General features: G+C 32.3%; 1 protein-coding gene across 2 annotated transcripts; it reads right to left on the bottom strand.

Moving 5' to 3' along the window:
- Positions 1 to 1,330: 1,330 nt before the first annotated feature.
- Positions 1,331 to 22,097, bottom strand: LOC140433476 (uncharacterized). 2 transcript variants are annotated; one of them, XR_011949986.1, is made up of 4 exons: positions 21,461 to 22,097; positions 9,223 to 9,370; positions 6,594 to 6,704; positions 1,331 to 1,668 (listed from the first exon to the last, which is right to left on the bottom strand). XR_011949986.1 is itself a non-coding variant. In XM_072521465.1 (3 exons), the coding sequence occupies exons 1-3, from the start codon at positions 21,983 to 21,985 to the stop codon at positions 1,568 to 1,570; spliced, it is 774 nt and encodes a 257-aa protein (XP_072377566.1). In that variant the 5' UTR covers positions 21,986 to 22,097; the 3' UTR covers positions 1,331 to 1,567. The 2 variants fall into 2 exon arrangements, 1 of the variants encoding a protein (XP_072377566.1); XM_072521465.1 differs by lacking the exon at positions 6,594 to 6,704.
- Between the last annotated feature and the right edge of the window lie 1,659 nt (positions 22,098 to 23,756).

Here is a 23,756-nt window from a genome sequence, read left to right as displayed (position 1 = left end):
GCATAGATACTTAGAACAAATAGAAAATGATATTACAACCTTAAAAATAAAAAAACTGGAGAAACAAAGCACGAAACAGATCAGAATGGAAAAGAATCCTGGAACAGGCCAAGACCCAAAAAGGGTTGTCGAAGGGTTGTTGATGTTCATGATGGACCCATTTTAATATTACTTTAGTATAAAACGCCTTTTTCGTGTTGACAATAGTTCATATTCAAATAATAAAAGGGAAAATCCCAGTGGTTGGCTGTACACCATGGTTTAAAAAACTCAAAATAAAGTAAAAACTTTTGATTATAATTTGTCAAGAATTTCTTTCCAGTCATCCCTATCCATGGCCTTCCTCCACCAAGCGTGTATTCCCATATTTCTCATGACTTCATCGATGTGATCAAGGAACCTTATTTTGGGCCTTTCTCTTCTTCTCTGACCAATGAGTCTAGCAAGGTGCATTTTTTTACCTAGGTTTTTCTTTTTCTTCCATCCGCATTACATCCACCCACCCACCCACCTTAGACGTCCTATGTTAATATATTTTATAAAAGAAAGAATACCGTTGAAAGAATAATGTTGTTAATATAAAAAAAATAAAATCACGCAAGATGGGCCTCTAGTATTTCTTAAAAAGAAATATAATATTAAGTACACCTAATTACTTTTTAATCATAGCGTTTTTACTTTCTGTTCTCTAGGTGTCAGAGTTAAAACACACCAGTAAAAGATGCCATAAACTAAGTTTTACTATCTTTACCTAAATTTTAAAAAGCTTAGAATGTATTTTCTCCATTATTTTATATTTTATATGTGTGTTATTAATGTTGAGTATCAATGCTTTTATAAATAATCTCAACGACTAGTAAGTTGCACTGAAGAATTGTGATATTTTATAAATATTTACATTATATATATATATATATATATATATATATATATATATATATATATATATATATATATATATATATGTAAATATATATATATATATTTACATAAATATATATATATATATATATATATATATATATATATATTTATATATATATATATATATATATATATATATATATATATATCTATATATATATATATATATATATATATATATATATATATATATGTAAATATATATATATATATATATATATATATATATATGTAAATATATATATATATATATATATATATATATATATATATATATATATATTATATCTTTTTTCTTATTATATATTATATATTTCTTATATATATATATATATATTAATAACGCCAAAAAGGGACAGGACGAATCCATCCTTTATTGCAAAGAATCTACAATTAATAACAAAACTAAGGGTATAAAATTTGATTTTATTAATAAAATATCTACAAATATATAATCTTTGATCGTCTTTGTACATGTAATACAAGAATAATAAATTTTAACCATCAATTTTGATGCCTAACAACCTTCTCTATATGAATCACATCCAGCCAAATGATACACTCAGCGTTTATAAATTTTGGTGTCAATACTAAAATCTGTACAAATTTCTTTGCATCTAACACAATGATAATATGATAATATTTAAGTGGAAATTTCCGGTAACACTCCACGATTTCCACTTGGTTCAACTGTTATTATTGATTCTAGTTGCAAAATTAGGAAATTTTCAATAACGGTTTGAGCTGTAACATAAAAATATAAAATTAATATTGTGTTTGCTTTCATTCAAAATTTTAAATACTGTTAAATAATATAAAAAGTATTATACGAGTCCAAATTTTAACTTAGTAATCTAGGCTCCTAACACTTGTCATTTATCTATTATTATATTTATTTATCCTTCATTTAATTAAAATATTTTATATATTTATTTTATCATTACTCCTAATCGTCCCAAAGCAAATTTCTTTGGTTCTTACTATATTGTAGGTCAAACATAACATGTATTAAAAGAACAAAATATCGGAGAGAACCACAAAAAAACAAACGCTGGATGTTAAAAAATGAAAGATGGATTATTCAGGGCAAAAATATAAGAAAAAATAAGCTGGGTCATGAAAGGAACTCCTAATAATATTTGGAGAAATATAGTTAGAATTATTAGAGATATTTCAATTAAAAAACGCGAAAAACCCTTAGAACACAAGTTTATGAGTAAAGAGACAGTGGTTGTCAAATGAAATCCAAGAAAAAATAGAAAGGAGCAGAAAACTGAATAAAGTGTGACGAGACAATAAGTCTGAACTCAATCTCCAAAATTTTAAAGTTGCCAAACAGGTGGGAAAGTAGCTGTAACAAAAAGAAAAGGAGAAGCGTATAAAAATTGATACGATGAACTTGATACCAGAGGGTGAAATAAAAATATATGAAACAGCCAATCAGAGAGCAGAGAAAGCAAATGAATGTACTCGGATTTTATGGATCTAAAACCAAAATAGTAAAATACTAGTGCACGAAAAGGATGTCAAAAAGCAATATAATATATATATATATATATATATATATATATATATATATATATATATATATATATATATATATTTGGATATAATGGACAATTTGGACAAATTTGGATATAATTTTTGTTATTATATAGAATGTTTTTAAAAAATAATGTTGCGTTTTCGCATGAATGGCGGAATCTGTTAAGAAATCCATGAAATACACTTTTATGGATTATGAGATTTATTTCAAAATTAAGAGTACAAAAGTAGTAAAACTAAATAAAATATTTGTAAAAACCTATAAAACTTAATATTACAATGTATAGAAGCTGTCAAAATATGCAGAATGTAAATGTACATTGGACTTTTGACACACATATATATGATGCATGTGGCTTTTATATTGTCTGCATCTTTTTCTTGACTTTTCAGGGTGGCGCATTACGATGTGGTTCACTTTATCAGTTCTCATCTCTTTCCGTAATTCTGAATTTGTTGGCCTTCCTCGTCCTTTGTATTTAAGAGCTGATATGCCTTAATCTTCGCTAGCTGAGAATAAATTACTCTCCTGATTCTCCTGATTTTATTAGCGCCATAACAATATAAGAGCAAAACTGGAATTGCGATATGCATTGACGATTGTACTGTCTATAGTATTTATAAAAAAGGCTACTGCCATTTTTTTGTCGTATTGTTTTATTAGAAATGGCTGGTCTACACTTACTTCTTTTCGTTGTTTTCTATCATACCTTTTACCTACTGAATTGGATTTATGAGTATATTATTTGACATAATAATAACGATTGAATTATCATTCCATTTGACTACATAAATTTTGGATTTTAAATCATATCTAAATTCGAAAGCACCTGTCCCCTTTTTTTAAATCATTTGAACTATCTAAAGGACACTTTTGGATTCTATTTTTCCGCACAGTTTCTGTGGCGTATATACTATTTTCAGTAATATATTGAAATAGTTTAGACGAAAAAAAATTGTCAAAAAATATTCAGTGTTGAGAAGGAAATTCAAAGCCATTGTAATACTGCTTTCAGTCCCATATCACTATGTTCTCATGCTCCAGCGTATAGATTAAACTGAAACAAATATCTGTCTTGACCACAAAGACACCATATTTTAAAACCGAAGCGAAAAGGTTTCCCTTTGATAAACATTTTTGCGTAGCGTCTACCAAAATAAGGAACCATTGTCTTATCTTGCGTGTTAAGTTGAGGATTATCGGATACATGTATTTTTTTATATTGCGAAATCATTGAAAAATGATGTCAATTATTGTCCTTGACATATTTTAAAATTTGAGTATTTTAAAATCTTCTTCCTCTTTGTAAGCAATTCCGCTTGTTCATTGGCGAATTAATACCTCTATGTAAGGTTGTCACTCCATTTTTTGAACGGACGTCCGATACTTCTACCGATTGGTGACTTATCTCTTGCTATTTTGACGTTTATACACTGTACTTTACATTTTTTTTAATGTCTTCACTTCTCTTTCGATCTTTCAGCGTATTTCCTGTAATTCTTCTCAGTACTCTCATCTCTACCGTTTCCAGTAGCCTTTGTGTTGTGGCTCTGTCAGGTCTTGTTTCTGAAGCATATCTAATTATTGGTCTTACACTGGCTTTATAAATTCTTGACTTCATCTCTTGACAACCGAGTGTTTCCAATCACTGTCTCTCTCCTTCCCTCCCACCACCAGAGGCAAACCATCTAACCGCAGCTAATCAATTGTGACTCAGTGTTTGAGATACCTCGGCCTAGCTTGCACGTATTTTTGCATTATAAAAGCGTACGTGTTGTGAAATTTTAATTGTCGTAGTTGACTTTCATTGATTTGCTTATATCCCTTCTGATTTCTAAAGAAAAGAAGAGCCATATTATTGGAGAGACGCTTGTTAAACCGTGTTTGTTAAAGGCAGCTAATATTATTCTTGGAACGCAGAGTAAGCAAAAGTTATCTCAAATACCTCTTTCTGACAATCCTGTGAAACGTCGCATTGATGATATGGTCGAAGACATACAAAACCAGGTAGTTGATGAAGTAAAACAATCGCCATTTTTTGCTATTCAGCTAGACGAGAGTACAGACATAGCACAATGTTCTCAGTTAATTGTTTATGTTCGGTATATTGAAAACGAAAGAATGAAAGACGAGCTACTCCTTTCTACAGAGTTAGAGACCACGACAAAAGCTATTGATGTTATGAAAGCAGTGTCAGACTTTTTTGGCAAACATGAACTCTCTTGGTAAAAACTGATCGGTGTATGGACGGATGGCGCGCCTTCAATGCTTGGTTCTAGTTCAGGATTTGTATAATTAGTAAGAGAGAAAAATGCTGATGTGACTGGGATACATTTTTATATATATCGACAAGCCTTGGCAACAAAAACTCTTTCAAATGAACTGAATTGTGTCTTAAAGTTGTGTATTAAAGTAGTGAATTACATAAAAAACAGTGCGTCGAATACTCGACTATTTAAAACTCTTTGTGAAGAATTAGGAAGTGATCACAAAACACTGCTATTTTATACAGATGTACGATGGCTCTCAAAAGGAAACATGTTGGCAAGATTATTTGACCTTCGAGATGAAGTAATCACCTTCTTGGAACTGCAAAAGCAAAATGAACTAGGCGTGGCCTTCAAAAAACATCGTACCCAAGTAATATTGGCTTATTTGTCAGACACCTTTGACTCGTTGAACAGCCAACCTAAAACTGCAGGCTGGAGACTGCAGTTTTAGGAAATATAGTTACTCATCGTGATGAGATCAAGAAGTATATTGAGAAATTGCAACTTTGGAGATGTAAAATATCAGCAAACCCTTGAAATTATTCAACATTCCCTAAAGTAGAGTCAATCTCAGAAGAAACACGTTTGAAGGACATTCATGAAAGATCAAGTTTGAAAATCCAAATATCAAACTATTTGGAGAGCCTAATTGAAGAGTTCCAGAAATACTTACCAAACACTTGTAACGATAGTATTTTCAGAATGTCAATTGACCCATTCCATGTCAACATAGACTCCCTGCCTGAATCACTTCAAGAAGATGCTTTGCAAATAAAACATGATTCCTCTGCCAAATACAACTTTGATATAATGGACAAACCTTCATTTTGGTTAAAATATTTCAAAATGTATCAGGGGAAGCTCTTCGTTTATATTTGCCTTTTTCAAGCGTCTATTTGTGCGAAAAAGCATTTTCAACGCTTCCTATGTCCATACAATTTGTTATTAAGGGGTGGAAGACACTAACATTTCAACAAAAGGGGGCGTGGTACAAAAAAGTTTGGGAACCCCTGGTTTAGATAATCTAATAATCAGGATTTCATACTTTTCTTTTGAAAAGTAGGGTTGTTGGTACACCTATTAAAATTAACTATTGAGAATTGTATTTACGGGAAAAATATAAATACAACGAAAAATTTTGTCATTTACCGTACTACTATTTGTTCGTCTAATGTCAAATAAAACGCCTAGTAAAACTTATATAATATTTCGGAATATTTTAAGGAACATTTCTATGACTTTAAATTTATAATTTTATTTTTAATACGTTAGCTTATGTCTTCGGTAATTTGCTCAATTTTACATTTTAATTTCTACTATTTTAACCGTATTCTTTAGCATATACGAGGAGTACAGTAAAAGTTTTGCACAAATATTACATTTATTGAAAATTATTCTATTATTTTTTAAAGTATTTGCTTTTATCATCAATATACTTTTCTATTCGAACAAAAAAATCAAGTACATACAAATGAAAATTCGCGAAAAAGTTTGTAAAAATATCGTTTTGGAAATTTTTTCATGGGAAATCCAAAAACTTTCTTAAAATTTGGTATGCAAAATATGAAGTTAATCTCAATTATAAATGCAGATGTGCAAATTATTAATACAAATTTGGCCATTTTTCGCATGTATTTGTAAATAGTATACAAAATACGAAACAAGCTATATAAGGCTTCCAGCTACACGAAATTAAAGGAACTAAAACCCAGTTCTTTAAATCTGACCTTTACTATACACATCATATAAAGAGTTTCTAAACTTTTTTGAAATTCCCGAGTAGGTATTAAATCAAATTCAGAGTTTAAACTGGATATGAATTATAAATGAATTTTCGAAATTTAGGAAAATACCTGGTAAGAAGAAAATGGGAAAGGTAAACTCATCCCAAAAAGACGGTAAAACCACATGCGAAAATTAGAGATCATCAATCCACATCGATTACGATCCTGGTCTACATCATCCTAAAAAGAAAAAAAAAGTAGTAGATAGAATACTCAGAAAAACTTAGAAACAAAGTTTTAAATGAAATCAAATGGACATTTATCAAATATACGCATAATAATTAAAGAAATTAAAAAAAATATAACATTTGGTTTTACCCCTTAAAAACTTAAAAAAAAGACAGTGTACCCAGATAAATCGTATGGGCAATATAAAGGGAAAATACGGATTAACTTATAAATAAAAAGCTAGTTCAAACTGACCAAACAAGTGATTGAAAAGATATTCGTCAATTGGGCTTAACTATATTTCTACTTATACTCAGTGACATTAGAAGTGTTACACCCAGAAGGAGTAATTTCTTGAACTTAATTTTTTGGCAACAGAATGACTATAATTAAAACATGCTATGATAACAATACCAGTGTTTTATCTCTTCTACTTTTTGTAAAAATAAAGTTTTATTATCTAAATTTTTTTGTAAAGAGACCGACTTGTGAAAACCAGTTCGTATAGAAATTTTTAGTTATTATTCCTCAATTATTCCTCAGTCTAATTGTATTCAGTGTAAGAAAATGCCTTGAGTTCGAATACACCATAATTACCACCGTGTTAGCGATTTTGACAGGGGTAGAATTATTGCGTATAAAGATATGGGTTTGTCGTATCGCGAAATTGGCCGTCGTGTTAATTGTACGGCAATGATGGTTATGCGTGTCTCTCGTGTGTGGACAAACAAAGGTAGAGGAACACGAAGAAGACCAACTGGTCAACCAAGGCGTACCACAGAGCGTCAAGATAGGCGCTTTAAATTACTGGCTCTGCGCGACCGTTTTGCTACTGTGCGTCAAATTGCTGACCAATGGTTTGGAGTAGTAGGTAGATTTGTTAGTATGCGTACACTATACCGTCGCATTCGAGCCTTTGGACTGGTTTCATTCCGCCCATGACTAGTGCTTCCTTAGACTGCGGACCACTGTCGTCAACGTTTGAATTGGTGCAGACAACGGCAACATTGGGTAGCAGAATGGCGTAATGTAGCATTCAGCGATGAATCACGATTCTGTTTAGGAATGCATAATGGTCGTAGGATGGTAAGACGCCGCCGTGGAGAACGACGAGATATCGGGTTTGCTGTTGAGAGGCATGTATACAGGACAGTTGGAGTAATGGTTTGGGGGGCTATTGCCTATGGTAACCGATCACCATTTGTGTTTATTCGAGGCAATACCACAGCTGCGCGTTATGTTAAAGACATCTTACAAACCACTTTACTGCCTTATCTCGACGGCCGTCGAGACGTCCTTTTTCAGCAAGACAACGCGCGTCCCCATATTGCTCATCAAACTATGGACTTTCTTCAAGAAGCTGGCGTTAATGTGTTGCCACGGCCGCCACATGCTCCGGATTTAAATCCTATCGAACATGTATGGGATATGATGGGAAGGAGACTGTCCACTTTGCACCATCCTCCACAGACTCTGGTACAGTTAATACATGAAGTTTAAGTTGCTTGTTGGTCTATATATAAATGAAAGCAAAACAAAATATATGGAGTGCACAAAATCGAATCAACATGAGAATCTGAAGGTAGACAACCATACCTACAAATATGCCTCCACTTTTCCCTACCTAGGCTCAATAATAAATGATAACATTAACATCAGTCAAGAAATACAAGCATGGATTCTTAGAGGTAATAAGTGCTTTTATGCATACAAAGACTTAATGAAAAGTAAGTTACTGAATCGTGAGTCTAAGCTTAGAATCTACAAAACAGTAATTAGACCAGTGGTCACATATAGATGTGAAACGTGGACCCTCTCAACCACTGATGAAAACCAACTGAGAATATTTGAGCACAAAATACTAAGGAAGATATTTGGAACAACCCAATGCAGCGATGGTTCGTGGAGAATTAAAATAAAGCATGAGCTGGATGAACTAATGCAGAGCGCAGATATTGTTAGATTTGTAAAGTCACAAAACTAAACTGGCTTAGTCCTAGAAAGAATGCTAGATAATCGAGCAGTAAAAGTAGTCCAGAGATGGAAGCCCCAAGGAAACAGAACAAGAGGAAATCCCCGTAAAAGATGGATAGACGACGTAGAGAGGGATCTTAAAACCATGAACATCAGGCAGTGGCGAAGGAAAGTATCCGACAGGGCAGAATGGAAGAACATTGTTAAGCAGGCCAAGACTCACAAAGGGTTGTAGCGCCATTAGAAGAACAAATACATTATACAAACAAATAATACAAAAAAAAAACATACAAAACAGCATTTGATTTTCCGAGGGTAAAAACAACCACCCTTAGATTTTTTCAACCAAAAGCAGGCTGTTGCCTACAAGATCGAGGCCAAGTAATGTTTAACTTAGACATGACATAAGAAAAAAGTTTCAGAACCTTTTTAAAGAACTGGTATTCTAGTGTTATGCTTGTATGCGATTGACGATTACTTAAATCTAAAGTTAACAATTACTGGTTGATTTTAATTTCATTTTTCTATACAAACCTAATAAATACTTTCTACCTACCTAAAGTACTATTATTTTCTACTGCAATTGTATGTGCATTATCACCATTTAAATTTTCCAGTGAAAAATTTATTCCATTAAGTAGGAGTTCTTGACAAGTATGAGGATGATTTCCTTTAGCGGCATACATTAGAGCTGTGTTACACATCTAAAAAATATATACCAAATTATATTATCTGCGTACTAATTAAGATACTAATTAAAATAATGTATAAAAAAATTTTCAATATATCCTATTATTGTTAAGAAATAAATGAACAATACTATAAAAAAGTCTGGAGAAGTTTCGAGACTGATTTTGAAAGAGGTGTGTTTTAGATATATAAATATATATATACATATGTCCAAAAGTTTGGAATATTGAAATATTTCATCTTTTTATTGATTTTTATATATAAACTCTTCTAAATAGTTAAACATCATTTTGTTTCAATTCTCAACAATACTAAAAAATAAATCTCAAAACCAGATAAACGATATGCAAAAAAATTATTTATTCTCTTGAAGTGATAAACTTCCAATGTACAACTTACATTTAAAAGTAAATTAGTATAGAAAAAAATAATTTTTAATAAAACTAATAATTAGTAAGTCCTCAATTGGCCTGTATGCATGCCTATAGGCGATTTGGCATGCTGCCGATTAACTGGTCGAGCTGGGTTTGCGGAATTCTCTCCTATTCTTCACGGACAGCATCTTTTAGTTCTCGAAGTGTAATAGGGGAATTGTTTCGCTTCTTGATGCATGTTTTGAGAATGTCCCAAGCATGTTCAATAGCGTTCATGCCGGGGGAATTCGAGGGCCACTGTAATGTAGATATTTCTTCTTCTTCCAGAAAATTTTGTACTGCTGCTGTTCGATGAGGAGGTGCGTTGTCATGCATAAACACAAATTCATCACCTACTGCCCCTCGAAATAGAAGTACGATAGGATTTAAAATTTCCTCGATGTACACAGCACCAGTGACTCTTCTCTATAGAACCAGCAGTGGCGTCCGTGTACCACACATAATACCACCCCAAACCATAATACTGCCACCTTCAAATGGGACACGCGGTTGGGCTGTTTCTAGTCGGGTTTGTCGTCATGGGGCCCTCCAAACCAGTGTTGTTCGCGAATCAGATACCAAGCCAATTTTTGACTCATCAGAGAACATCACGTTATTCCAGTTAGGATCATGATGCACCATTTCTCTAGCCCATTGCAACCTTACTATTTTGTGTTGGTAGGTTAGTTTAGGAACACGTAGCGGTCTTCTACGATACAAATTTACCGCATTTAGTCTGCGTGTTATTGTTTGCCGTGAAATATTCAGTCCTTGAAGCCTATAAATTTCTCTGGATATACCACTTGTAGATTCCAGACGATTTCTACGAGCTATCAATCTTATTTGCCGGTCTTGTGCTGCTGTTGTACATCGACTTCTACCACTTCTGGGACGATCCTTGACGTCATTTATATCTTTAATTTTTTTTTAATTTGTGATACAGCACTTAGGCATTTCTAAACGGCTCAATTCAAATTTAAACAAAGAGTGAAATAATGTGTAAATACGCTAATCAGCGTATGTGTATCAGAATGTGATCAAAATCATACAAAAACGATTCAAATTTTTTATCATTTTCAACGCTCTAGAATGAATATTAATAACAATTTTAAAACCACCATAGGCGTAGATATATTATTTGTACATATTCCAAACTTTTGGACATGTGTATATATATATATATATATATATATATATATATATATATATATACATAATATCTGAATATATCCCTTGGTCTTGGACGAAATATCAAGCAGCCACAACAAACAGTCTCGTTGTAATCGTCAAATAACGAAGATAAAAAAAGGGTAAATGTTTCTGTTACAGCTCAAGTCCACGTCGGAAAGCTATAGTGAAGTCGTTTTACCCTGTCGTATTTCGGATTAACGCCCGAAAAATAATTTATGACTCTAGTTACAGCCACTCTGTTATGCTTTCCCTTTTCTACCTGCTTTGTGGTACCGAACCTCCTAATGGTCGGCTGTAGTACTTGAGGATAAATCAGCGCTACCAAAACAATTTTTTATAAATCGTGAAAAAACGCAAATGGAATGCTTTGTGATGATAATTTATTGAAAAAACTTTTATAATTTTATTTCAAATAAAATTGTCTCGAGGAGTGCATCCATTCCTTGCGGTCGCATAACTGGATAATTTTAGTTGTTATATTTGCAAAAATAGTAAACAGTCTGCGCAGTCGAGGCTCTCCATTGTCCGGACTCATCGGCCAATGACCGACGCGCCCTGCCACCGAGGCCCCGCCCCCTCGTGTATAAATTCAGAGAGCTCCGAAAAATCTCGCTATTAGTATTCAACAATCGCCGGTTTTCAATAGTGACAATGGATAACGTACAAGAAAACGATAGAACACCTAAATATAAGTTTTTATCTCCGAGTGAGCGTCGAATTGTGTTGAAAGTGGAAAATTATTTTACTTTAGAAAAAATCAACATGGTACCAATTACATCAGTACTGGCAGTTCAAAAAAGGACAAGTACAGCTTGTGGAATTTCAGAACGGACCTTGCAAAGAGTTCGCAAAATGAGTGAGGAGGAATTAAGTAAGGAAAATAAAAGGATTCGTTTGCATCCGAAAACACTCGACTTGCCACAAGGTATTAAAATCTCAATCAGAAATATCATTTATGACATGTACAAAGCAAAAGAACATGTTACAAGAAAGACACTTATTCAAAAAATAAAGGACAGAGAACTTTGTGATATGGGTTTGACCAGTTTATCAAAAGTATTAAAAGCTATGGGTTTTAGATACAAAAAAAAAACAATAATCGTAAAGTGTTGTGCGAGCTGTCCAATGTTGTTGGAAAAAGGTGGAATTTATAAGAAACTATTTAAAAAACAAGAATTCCTAATTTGACAGACGATTTGTGTTTCTTGACGAAACATGGATTTTTGCGAAAGGAAATAATACCAAATCATCCTGGCAAGATGATTCTACCAAATGCTATTCGAGTACTAGTGCGAGTAATGGCAAAAGATATATTATATTGCATGCAGGAAATACGGAAGATTTTATACCCAATGCTAGTCTTATATTTTCTTCGACAAAAAAACTGATGATTAGCACGGAAATATGGACGCCGATATTTTTGAACATTGGTTTGAGGAAAAATTATTAAAAAATCTGAAAAATCCATCATTAATAGTCTTAGACAATGCTTCGTATCACACCCGAGAGGAGGAAAAGTTTCCCACAAGCAGCTGGAAAAAAGAAGACTTAAGAAAGTGGCTGTCGGAGAAAAATATAGAACACGAACATCTAGTTTTAAAAGCCGAATTATTAAATAAGTGCAAAGAACACATTACTGAGAAAAAATTTGTCGTTGACCAAATGGCACTAAAATATGGTCATGAGGTCCTAAGACTACCACCATATCACTGCCAATACAATCCAATTGAATTGGTGTGGGGCATCACTAAAAACTACTATGATAAACATGCATGTAAGACCACCGACGAAGCCAGCGTTTTACAACTCTGGCAAGATGCACTAAACCAAGTCAATGAGGAACAATGGCGGAAATGTATTTAGCATACTGAAAAAAAAAATTTAGAGTCATATGAAATAGAACAAGTTATTGATGAAGTAAGACCTTTAATTATTCGTAATGATGAAGATTCAGATGAATCGGATAGCGAGTCAGATAGTGATGATACCTGTCCATAGATTAAGACGTAGATAGAAAAATTAACACAAAAGGGTACCAACCACCAAAAAAAAACAAAAAAAAAAATAAAACAAAAACCGCATGCAGGAGAGAGCCGGAGGCACGCCGCACGACGCTCTTGAATGCAAGCACCAAAAAAATTAGATTAGCAAGTAAGGTAGATTAAGGACATGACTGGACGAATGACTGGGTATTAGACGACGGATGAAAGGATTCGATGCTTGCTCGCTCTCGACTGCACTTTGTGCAGAAAAGGGAAAGCAAGTATCGGCACACACAACCATCGCCGAACAATTGCTTTTACCGGTAGTGATAGAGCCAAATGGGCTAACCTACCACTTAAATGTAAATACACGGAAATCTCCCATTGCCTGACGGGGGATACCGCGAAATAGTCGAGACCTGGCTCCAAAGACCAGGGGTCGGAGGAAAGCCGAGGCTGGTTGTACCGCAGGAGGACAACCTCGGTGGGTTTGGGAAGGTGTGTGTGGGAAGTAGGAATAAGTCTTTGTTTTATATAGATATATATTTATATATATATATATATATATATATATATATAAAATATATAAAAATAAAAATATAATACAAAATTTTGAACACCCAGTATTAACATTGACAAATTTTTTTATGCTTAAATAAAAATAGAGTTGAGTACACGCTGAAAAAGAATTTTTGTTTTTTCAGCATAAATATTAACCACAATATTAATTTTTGAAGTTTCATGTGTAATATGAAAAATTTTTCAAAAACTTTAAATATCTCAAAAACCGCTATTTTTTCGAGAATGGTATCCTAATAAAAATCGATCCAGAATTTTACGTAGATTCTAAAAAAAAATAACAAAAAGCACAGTTTCTATTTAAAATGAGAAACTTAATGGCGACTTCCGGTACAACCGGAAGTGCTAGAAGAATGCAAATATTTAAAAAATGAAGAATGCGTTGCATAACCCATTATTCCAAGTTTGCAGAAACCAGTGACGACCAGCACTTTGAAAACTTTTAACCAACATGTTGCGTGAATGACCCTGTATATTTCATACTCAATGTTTATCAATTTACATTATGATATTCAATTATTATAAAACATAATACAAAGTTATTTTATTAAAAAAATCCCTAATGTCGTATTATCAAATTAAGAAAACCGTACATTTTTAATTTGAGAACCGCTGACTACCTGAGGCAAATCTAAACAGACACTTTTATTACTTATGCGACAGGCTAAAACGATTTATGAAACTTTGCAGAGCGTTTACTTAATAAAAGTAACCTTGAAAAAAGGATCTGGATCTGAATCTGAACCCTCGATTAACTGTTAGAGCTATTGCGGACATGTGGACATTAATAACGAAACTGTGAAACAAATTCACCATAAGGACCTAATTATGAAGAAAGCATGAGCTCAGTTCGTGTCCAGACTTCTAAGTTTACGTCCAAATCCAAGGCGATGTTTCCTTAGACATACAGGGTGCAGTTCACATGGAATGTGTACCACATATGCATAGGCGCCGCCAGAATTATTTTCAGAGAGTGCATTTGCATCTACACATATGTACTATTAACCAATATCAAATATAGAACTATTTATACATGTATAGCTATGTACTTGCCTTCCCGACAATATAGTGCAACTGCACCCTGTTGCACTCCGCTGCCTGCGCCCATGCACAGATGTCATGAATTGATGATGAACAAATAAAACTTTTTATAAAAGATGATACAAAAACAATGCATATGTTTAATTCTTAATTAAATGTCTAGTTGAAGGTCAGATTTAAGTGCTCTTGCGTTTTATTGTCCTCAAAAATATCAGATAGTTAATCAATACTACTATTTAAAGGTTTTGGTTTTAAATGTTTACTAAATTTTACAGGCCCGAGATTGAAAGGAATACATCACGAGTCATTGATGGACGTAGAACAAAAATCAACGCAGTTACTAACAGCCTGTTGGAAAATGACCTTCAACATGTTTCGCATAGTGGGATGTTCGCATAGAGCGGTGTAGGGATGAGAAAGGAGAGTATATTGACGAAAAAAATAGGAAATTTTAAAAAAATTGCTGTTCTTTTTCCTCTCCGAATTCTTTAGGTTCTAGAATATACTTACAAACGCTTCTTTCGTCTTCTTTTTATGTAGACATGACTCTGTTTTTCAATGGGTCTCCAATAAGTTTCATTGTTACATCGTTTTCTTGGTCTTTCTACTGATCGTCTTCCTATTGGGGAACCGTCTCTTGCCGTCTTTACTACTCTATTTGTTGTCATTCTGCTTATATGATCGTTCCATTCTATTCTTCTATTTCTTTCGCAATGCTTGATGTCCTCTACTTTGCATCTACGTCGTATATCTGTACTTCTAGCTCTGTCCCATAGATACCATCAATTTTTCTAAGCATTTTTATCTCTGCTGTTTCTAACATCCTTTTAGTCCTCTCTGTATCCGGTCGTGTTTCTACCGCGTATGTCATTATTGTTCTAATGACTGTTTTGTAAATTCTGACGTTCATTTCTTTACCAATATTTTTATTTCTCCATATTGATTCATTCAGGAAACCTGTCGCTCAATACAAACATTCATTTGCAAAGCAAGAGCAAATTACAATATAGTGCAGGTCGCTTTTTCTTTATATAGACTTTGCAGCAATAATCGGACCGATTATTGCTTCAAAAAGAGTGAGATCTTCAGTCTGGCACGGACATATGTCATGAATTAGTGATCAACAAATGAAACTTTTTCTTAAAAGGTGATACAAAAACATTACATATGTTTAATTCTTAATTGAATGTCTAGTTGAAGGTCAGATTTAAGTATGTACTCCTGCGTTTTATTGTCATTAAAAATATCACAGATATTGAATCGTTTCTGTAGTTGCCTGGTATTAAACCTGTTTACTTGTACATCTATATAGAAGTAATATGCGTTATTAATTGCTGTGTTGAACACCATTTTTTAAGTCGTTTTCTCAACAAATATTTACATTAACATGTCAAACTAGATTGGCAACGTGCCATTGAAAGTGATAAGTGTTTGATTTTTCGCTAACGAAAATCCCTAAAATTTCGAGATTTGTTGCAAAAATTAAATACTAACTAATTAAATACCAGGTGAGTATAAAGTGAACAGCAATAAAACAAGTGAAAATCCACTGCGAAAAAGTAATATTCAGTGTAAAAAAAGCGACACTGATAATAAGAAAAAGAAGTATCAAGTAATGTTATATTGATAAGATAAAAAAAACGAATAGTTCTTGGAAAGAGTAGCTATAGTCCGACAATTTTCGATTAAAGGTGATTAATCTACAAACTGAACTAAGAGCTAACGGCAACCATACGAAATCTCAGAAGTAAATTCTTACCGGGGTCATTTTTATTGTTTATGATTCGCCTATGTAAATAAGTGAAAAAGTAAGTTAGTCCCATAAAATTTGCCCCCGTAACAATATAATTGGTGCGATTCATTAACCCATTAGGGCGATACAATAAACAAATAGAAATTTGACAATTAATTTATTAGATTGGATTAAAAACACATAAATTAAGACTAATTTACAACCAAAAAGAATTTTTTTCTCATTTTCAAGGAAAAACAGTACAATTTTTAATGAAGAAACATATTGTATCTTAAATGTTACTTAAATTTTAAGGTGAAAATTTTCAAAACGGTGTAGATGCACTCTACACCTTTTACATAAATAAATAGTATTACTTTTGCACATCCGACATTCTTGCACTATCGTCTCCTTTTGTAATGTGACCAATATTTCGAATCTGCTTTCATCTGGTAAAGTAAATTTAGATTGATGTCCATGTACTAAGTTTGACACTAATGTAGCGGTTTCTTCACTATTATAAATTATAATATAAATCTATGTCGGCTCATGCTTTCTCTTATAATGTGCACTTCTTTATCCTCATCCTTCGACCAATATATATCAACTTGAAGCAGAGTGTAAACCAGATAATATACATATGCCAATAAATTTTTTAAATCTATGTCATTCATTTCAAAATCGTGACGGTTATTCTGCGATGCATAAATATTTGTAAAATATAGAATGCTCTCAATTACTTGTTTATCAAAAAAGAATGACAAAACTTGAATATATGACTTGCTTCCATGGTTGCCTTTTATATTGTCTAAATATCAATCAGACTGATGTTGAATTACTACTGAGTACGAAGGAGTATCTGTTGTTGATAATATCTTGAGACAAATTTGGATTTACTATTTTTGCCTGGTTTTTTCTTTGCACGTTTTATCTGAGGTTCGGAGGAATATCATAATCAGAATCGTCAATCACTTGTATTTCATATGTACCTTGGCAATATCCGATTTTATTGATTATTCACAAATAATATTATCATCAATGTCTTCTACATCGGAAACTTCATCTAATTCCAGCGGGAAATAACCCACATTAAGTGAGTCAGCATTTTCACAATCTGAGTCTTCTTCTAACAAGCTATTAACTCTTTAGTAGTTAGTGCCATCTTCATTTCATATTTCAAAAATTTACTCAAATAAACAAATGCACTACTATATACACGCATTCACATGATAATAGTTTAGCTTACTTCATTTAAATTTATAGGGAATATAAAACAAATAAACACAAGGAAAGTTTCAAATCAAGTTAAAAAAAAACAAATATAACGTTTACAGCACACAGCAATTCTATAAATAGAGAATGAAGTGTAATGACGAGATCGTATGTTAAAATTTCAGATTGTATAGTCTAATGAAAAAATAAGTATTTTCCAAAGTTTTCTGTTTTTGAAGTTCTGTATTACGGACTCTCTAATAAGAATAAAATTTTACTTTAATTTGTTAGACAACTATAACATACCTGTCACAAGGCACATGATAATCTAATAATTATATCGGTCTTAGATTTAATTTTTACGTGATTACTTATGTGTTTAAATAAATAATTAAATCCGTTCAAATCAAATTAAAAAAAAAACAAATATAACGTTTAAAGTAGACAGCAATTCTGTAAATAGAGAATGAAGTGTAACGACAAGATCATATGTTAAAATTTCAGATTTAGTTTAATGAAAAACTAAGTATTTTGCAAAGGTTTCAGTTTTTTGAAGTACTGTATTAGGTACTCTATAATAACAATAAAATTTTACTTTATTTTGTTAGACAACTATAAGAAAGCTGTCAAAGTACACATGATAATTTAATAATTATATCGGTCTTAGATTTATTTTCTACGTAATTACTTATGTGTTTAAATAAAATTGATATGTGGAATATGATTTCGTTGCTAAGTTATCGTTAACTACTTCGTTAAGTGCGATGTTGCCAATTAATCGCCTTCAATTAAAAATTGTTTTAGTATAGCTAAACGAAGTCTAGCCAGAAACTAGTTGCACAGAGAGGAGTGCACCTTGGTATCGACTTCTACCGTGGCACAAGTACCTAATATTCACGCAAAACAATATAAATTCTAAGAAAGCGAAAGATTTAAGAACTTAGGAACTGTCTTCACAAGAGAAACTAACTGTAAACAAGAAATACAGAGAAACATTATGTCGGACAACTATGTTATAGATACTCCCAAGAAGTTATTAAGTTAAGAAGCAAAAATATATTTTGAAGAGAAAACCTAGGACTTATAAGATCGTAATAAGGTGGATCGTGATGTATGCTTCTGAACCATGGGTCACAACAAAAAACCACCAAGAGCGTTTATTGCTTTGAGAGTGATATTGCGCAAAATCTTTGATGGGAAAAACTTAAATGGACAATGGTTCAGAAGAACAAATAACTTTTTCCAAATTACATTTTTTAATGGTTCTATATAATAGTGATATAAGATATAAATCCAAAAGGCTATGTTCAAATTCCTATGACATAAATTATTGATAAAAATAGATTATTTTTAAGAACTCTGATATCAGTATATACCATCAATCAAATAAACCACTTGAACTTTAATCAAAAAAGCATTTTTGAAAGGTTTCATTTTAAAAAAATTAGTTATGATTGCAATAATAAATAACAATATAAAAGAGATATGAGAACATATTTCACCCATTTTTTTTTTTTTTTAAATAAAATGTTTAGCTTATCTTTGCATAACTAATTCACTAAGAACACAATTTTTCACAAGAAATGGAATATTTATCAAGTTAGTGAGATGATTTAATCATCAGCAGCAATACATTCTTCTTATTGACTTCATGTAATAGCCACTGTTGTCTTTATGATACCCATTGTGTTCTTGGGTATCTTTCTCAATTAAAAAAAATTGGACGCTCCTCTTCCTGAACATCTATAAAGGCTTTTAGCAAAACTATTTTTTTTACACTTTGAATCTTTTCATCCTAACTATTTCTCTGATCGCTTATTCTCGCATTTCCTCCTCTGTTCTTTGTCCTTCATAAGGATTGACAGATATATTCCATATAACCATCACAACAGATATCTTTCTTTAGATCTATTGCCAGCTACATTTCTTCAAACTCATATTACTTATACCAAATTAACAAAGGATCCAACAAAGACTGTGGAAAACAGGATATATAGAATTTTATTCAAGTTTAAAAATTCTTTAACAGATTATCTAATAAAATTAACATATACCAGGTGACAATTTTGCCCACAGGTCACCTGGTATATGTCATACATGAAAATCGTAAAACAGGGATTTAGTCATTGGCATATCTAGCATGCCGTAAATATAAAGTTTTATAACTCGCTAATCGTTCAATAGTTAAAAATTTCAAAGAGATATTTGAATTGTTCAATAGAGTTTGGTTGAGAATCACCCATATTGGATTTTTTAGCAAATTCTATTACCTAATTGTTTTGAATGCGTTATGTTTGACCTTGAGCGTGCTATACATGCTTCCATTTCAATTTAAGAGAAGTGTTTATTTGGAGTTCTTTTGATGTTATAAAGATTGTGTTAGTATTTTTAACATATGGAAAAGAAAATATTTAACTCAGGCAGAGTTAGAGTCCCTAGTATCTGACTAAGGTGATGACTCAGATACTGATACTAATATTATAGAAAATGAAGTAGAGTCAGACTTGTCTGAAGATGACATGCTTCTTGAGGAAATTTTAGAATCGGATAGTTCAGCCAAAACTATAATTGTTACAGAAGATGTTGATTTTTGGGAACCATTGGGAAATTTTAAAGTTTTTCGTCTATCTACTTCTGTAAGATGTGCCCAGGAGGTCCTATTTTACACCCCGGAATTTTTTTAAAAAAATACCATACATTGCAAGACTATAACTGAAAAATAGATTGTTACTTTTTATAAAGAATATATACACTAGTCTGCAATAAAGTTCAATTTCAATTTAAGTTATGTTTGCATTTAAAATATGCTAATCAAATTTAACAATAAATTGTAATATAAAAACATGAATTTTGTTTAAACCAAAAGAGAGTTTAATTAACACATCATTCAATTTTAGCATGTAATATATGCCAAAGGCTTGTATGTCACTTTCCTTGTCATTGCTTTTGACCACAAAGAATTAAAATGCAGACTCTATGGCAGAGAATCTGAAAAAGTCAACCATATTGGAAAAAATATTAATAAATATTGTGCATGACGGAAAGGTATTAGATCACAGGTGGCAAACACTTTTTGGAGACAACCAAGTAAATCCAAAAATATATGGTACCTCTCTACACTAGACCTGTATAAGCTGGTATAAGGTTCCAGAAATCTGGAGTAGGTATCATGAAGGAATAGAGGATGTACAATAAGCCAATTTGCTGCAGTATAACCAGTTTATAACAGATGGCTTCTATGAAAAAAAGTCATTCTCATATATAAGTAGGTCATCTGAGCCTGAATGGTACAAATCTAAATCAGGTGAGTGAAGTAAATGATGTTAGGGTAATATTAGACTTGAGGGGTAAAATCAACAATAATGGTATGGTGGCCATAGGTGCAGCAAAAGAGTACTATCTTCAAATTAAAAAAAGTGAAAATAATTGCTTGTCTTGGAATTGCAGAGGCTCTGAAGGACACACCAATGGCATTTCTTATTGAGGCCCCACTGGACTTCTCACCTCTGCACATCATTATTGTATATGCAGCCATTAGTATCTTGTTGACAGCTGCATAAAGTTGATGTGAGAAATGATTTTTGATCTCTCATCAAACATTATTATTCAAGAAATAAAATGCTGAAAAAAAAAGGAAAGCTTGATACATATTATGGGACTAATACTCTTTCAGGCTAGTCTATAGAGTCCTCACTACTTAAGCTTGCTTTTAAAATTTTTCAACTACTAAGAAAAATAATGGCATTGTGATATTTGTTTATTTATGTTAACATAATTTTGGTTTATTAGAAAGTAATGTTAAACTATTTATTTATAAGCAAATATTTTTATAAAACAATGTTTTATTTAGTAATTTAGTTAAATAATTGCAAAAACATGTCACTGGCTCATCTATATTTTAAAATATCTCCAATTAAGAACTTAAATATAGTTAATAGTTTTATAAACACTTACATGATCTACATGATTAACTTCAGCCCCCTGTCCAATCAAAAATCTCACAACATCAAGGTGACCCTCACTAGCAGCCAAAAGCAAAGGAGTTTCTTCTTCAGATCCCATTTCATTTACCCTAGCCCCATTTTCAATCAGTAGTTGTACTGAATGAATTTGTCCATAAAAAGATGCCCAATGAAGAGCTGTTAAATTATCACAATCTTTAACATTTACATCACTTTCTTTAAAAATGTCTTGTAGTGTTAGTTCACCTTGTCCAGCTTTCATATGAAAGCTCACTGTAGTCGCTGGAAAATGATTTTCCGTGATAGTATTTCCACGTTGTAAATTAGTTAACATTGAGTTACAGGTATAAACTTTATAAGGTAAAAATGCACTTTTACGGCTATCATCCTCTAAACTTGGTGACCATTTTTGCTTACTACTTTCCAAATTTGATAAACCGAGAGACACTGTTGGTGATGATTGAAAAATAGGTTTGATATCGTCTTCGTTGTTTAATTTTTCGAGATATTGATCCATCTTATTCCATTTATACTACATTTATTTATATTTTACCCTGTTCTCAAATTAAAAATTTGAAGTTTAATTATCACAGATTATTGTACTTTATTGGTGAATGGTGACAGTTAGATGACACCTGCGACAAATGACAAAAGAAACAACTGTCAAAACTGGACTGAAAACATAAAGTGGCCACACACGTCAAACTAACTAGATCTTGAGATCTCGAAGTCTCGATTGTTCCCGCTTTCGTCGCTTTCTGAAGCAACAATGTATGTAAAATTAACATCAACCATAAATAAAACGTGTTATTTACGATTATGAGAAAAAAATGTTATTATTTTAATTATATAATATATAATTATTTAACATAACATAAACGGAGAAAAATACAGGCTCAAAATAGAAACAATCTTGTGATCTTGAAGACTGGATAGTTTGCGCTTTCACATCAACTAAAAATGAAAAATGATACGTGTTGGTCTTTATCCCGTTTAAAGGTCAATATCACAGAGTTTGTAATGATTCTCTACTGAATCACCCAGATAAAACCATATCATCTACTGCCAAGGTAATCTTGTGGGACAAGCTTACCCTTGGCTGTAACTTAGAAGAACATTATTTCTGGTTTTCGAAAGAATGGTGCAACTGCCCTTTTAACAGTAAGCCATTCACCGAAGCAGAATTCTTAATGTCTGCAGCACCGAACAATCTGCAGTAACTGACCGGTCTCTTCCGTCTGCATAAGTTACTGATTCTTCTTCCTCAGCAGAACAAGAATATCCTGCAATTGAGCATACAGCCATTTCACAAAATTCCTCAACAGTTCCTTCTACATCTTTTGAAAAACTATCAACTACTGAAAAATCTAACGTCACTCAAGAACCTACAATGCCAATGAACATTGCAGAGAGGTAGAAGTCGTATTTTAACTAGTACACCAAAGAAAGCACAAGCAGAAAGATTAGCTCTCTCTCTCGAGAGAAGGCAGGGTGTCTGGTAAATCAACTACAGCCATCCGTAATTTATCTAATAAAAGAAAGCTTGTGAAGATTCTGAGTCCTCGTTCAAGGAAATACAAATTCCATATCAAGATACAAATGATGACCTAGAAATATCTCGTAGTTCTTAGGAGGATGAAATGGAAGAAATGTATTTGAATAATAGTTCTGTAAATCTTAATTAATAAAGTTGAAGTTTAATTGATGCGTAAAAAAGAGGTAATTTGGAAATTTTATTTTTCGAATGTGAGGGGCAATAGCATTATTGAGAACAACGATATATTGCTTAAATTGCCTGCAACAATATCTTTTGGAGGTACAGAAAGTTAAATCGTTGTTTGTAATCCGGTTAATTTATCAAAATACTATGTAAAATAAAGAAAAGTTTCTATTATGTTAAAAATTACATTTATTAGATCCTGTTTCTGGCCTCCATAGTATGTAGTGTCCCATTCCCCCCACTATTCGCAGCTACTTATACTCCCATTGTACGTTATTTTAAAGAATACTTACATCAGTAATTTTTTTAATTTACGAGCAGAAATTAAAAAATATTATTTAAAAATGCTCCCACACCTTCTGTCTCCCCCACTTGAGATATTTCTATTATAAATGTCGTTGTTTTATATTATATATAATAAAAGAGCTAAAGTGAAACATTTACGATATTCCTGCTTGAGAACTAAAAGGAGTAAAGATGGTGTCGTGTACTTTAACTCTTACAGTTCTGACACAGAGTTAAAAGATATAGACCAACCAATTTACAATTTTTGTGAATTCCAAAGGAG

This window comes from Diabrotica undecimpunctata, chromosome 2 (assembly GCF_040954645.1).
Source record: "Diabrotica undecimpunctata isolate CICGRU chromosome 2, icDiaUnde3, whole genome shotgun sequence".
NCBI lineage: Eukaryota > Metazoa > Arthropoda > Insecta > Coleoptera > Chrysomelidae > Diabrotica > Diabrotica undecimpunctata.
This window is presented reverse-complemented; position numbering and strand designations above follow the sequence as displayed.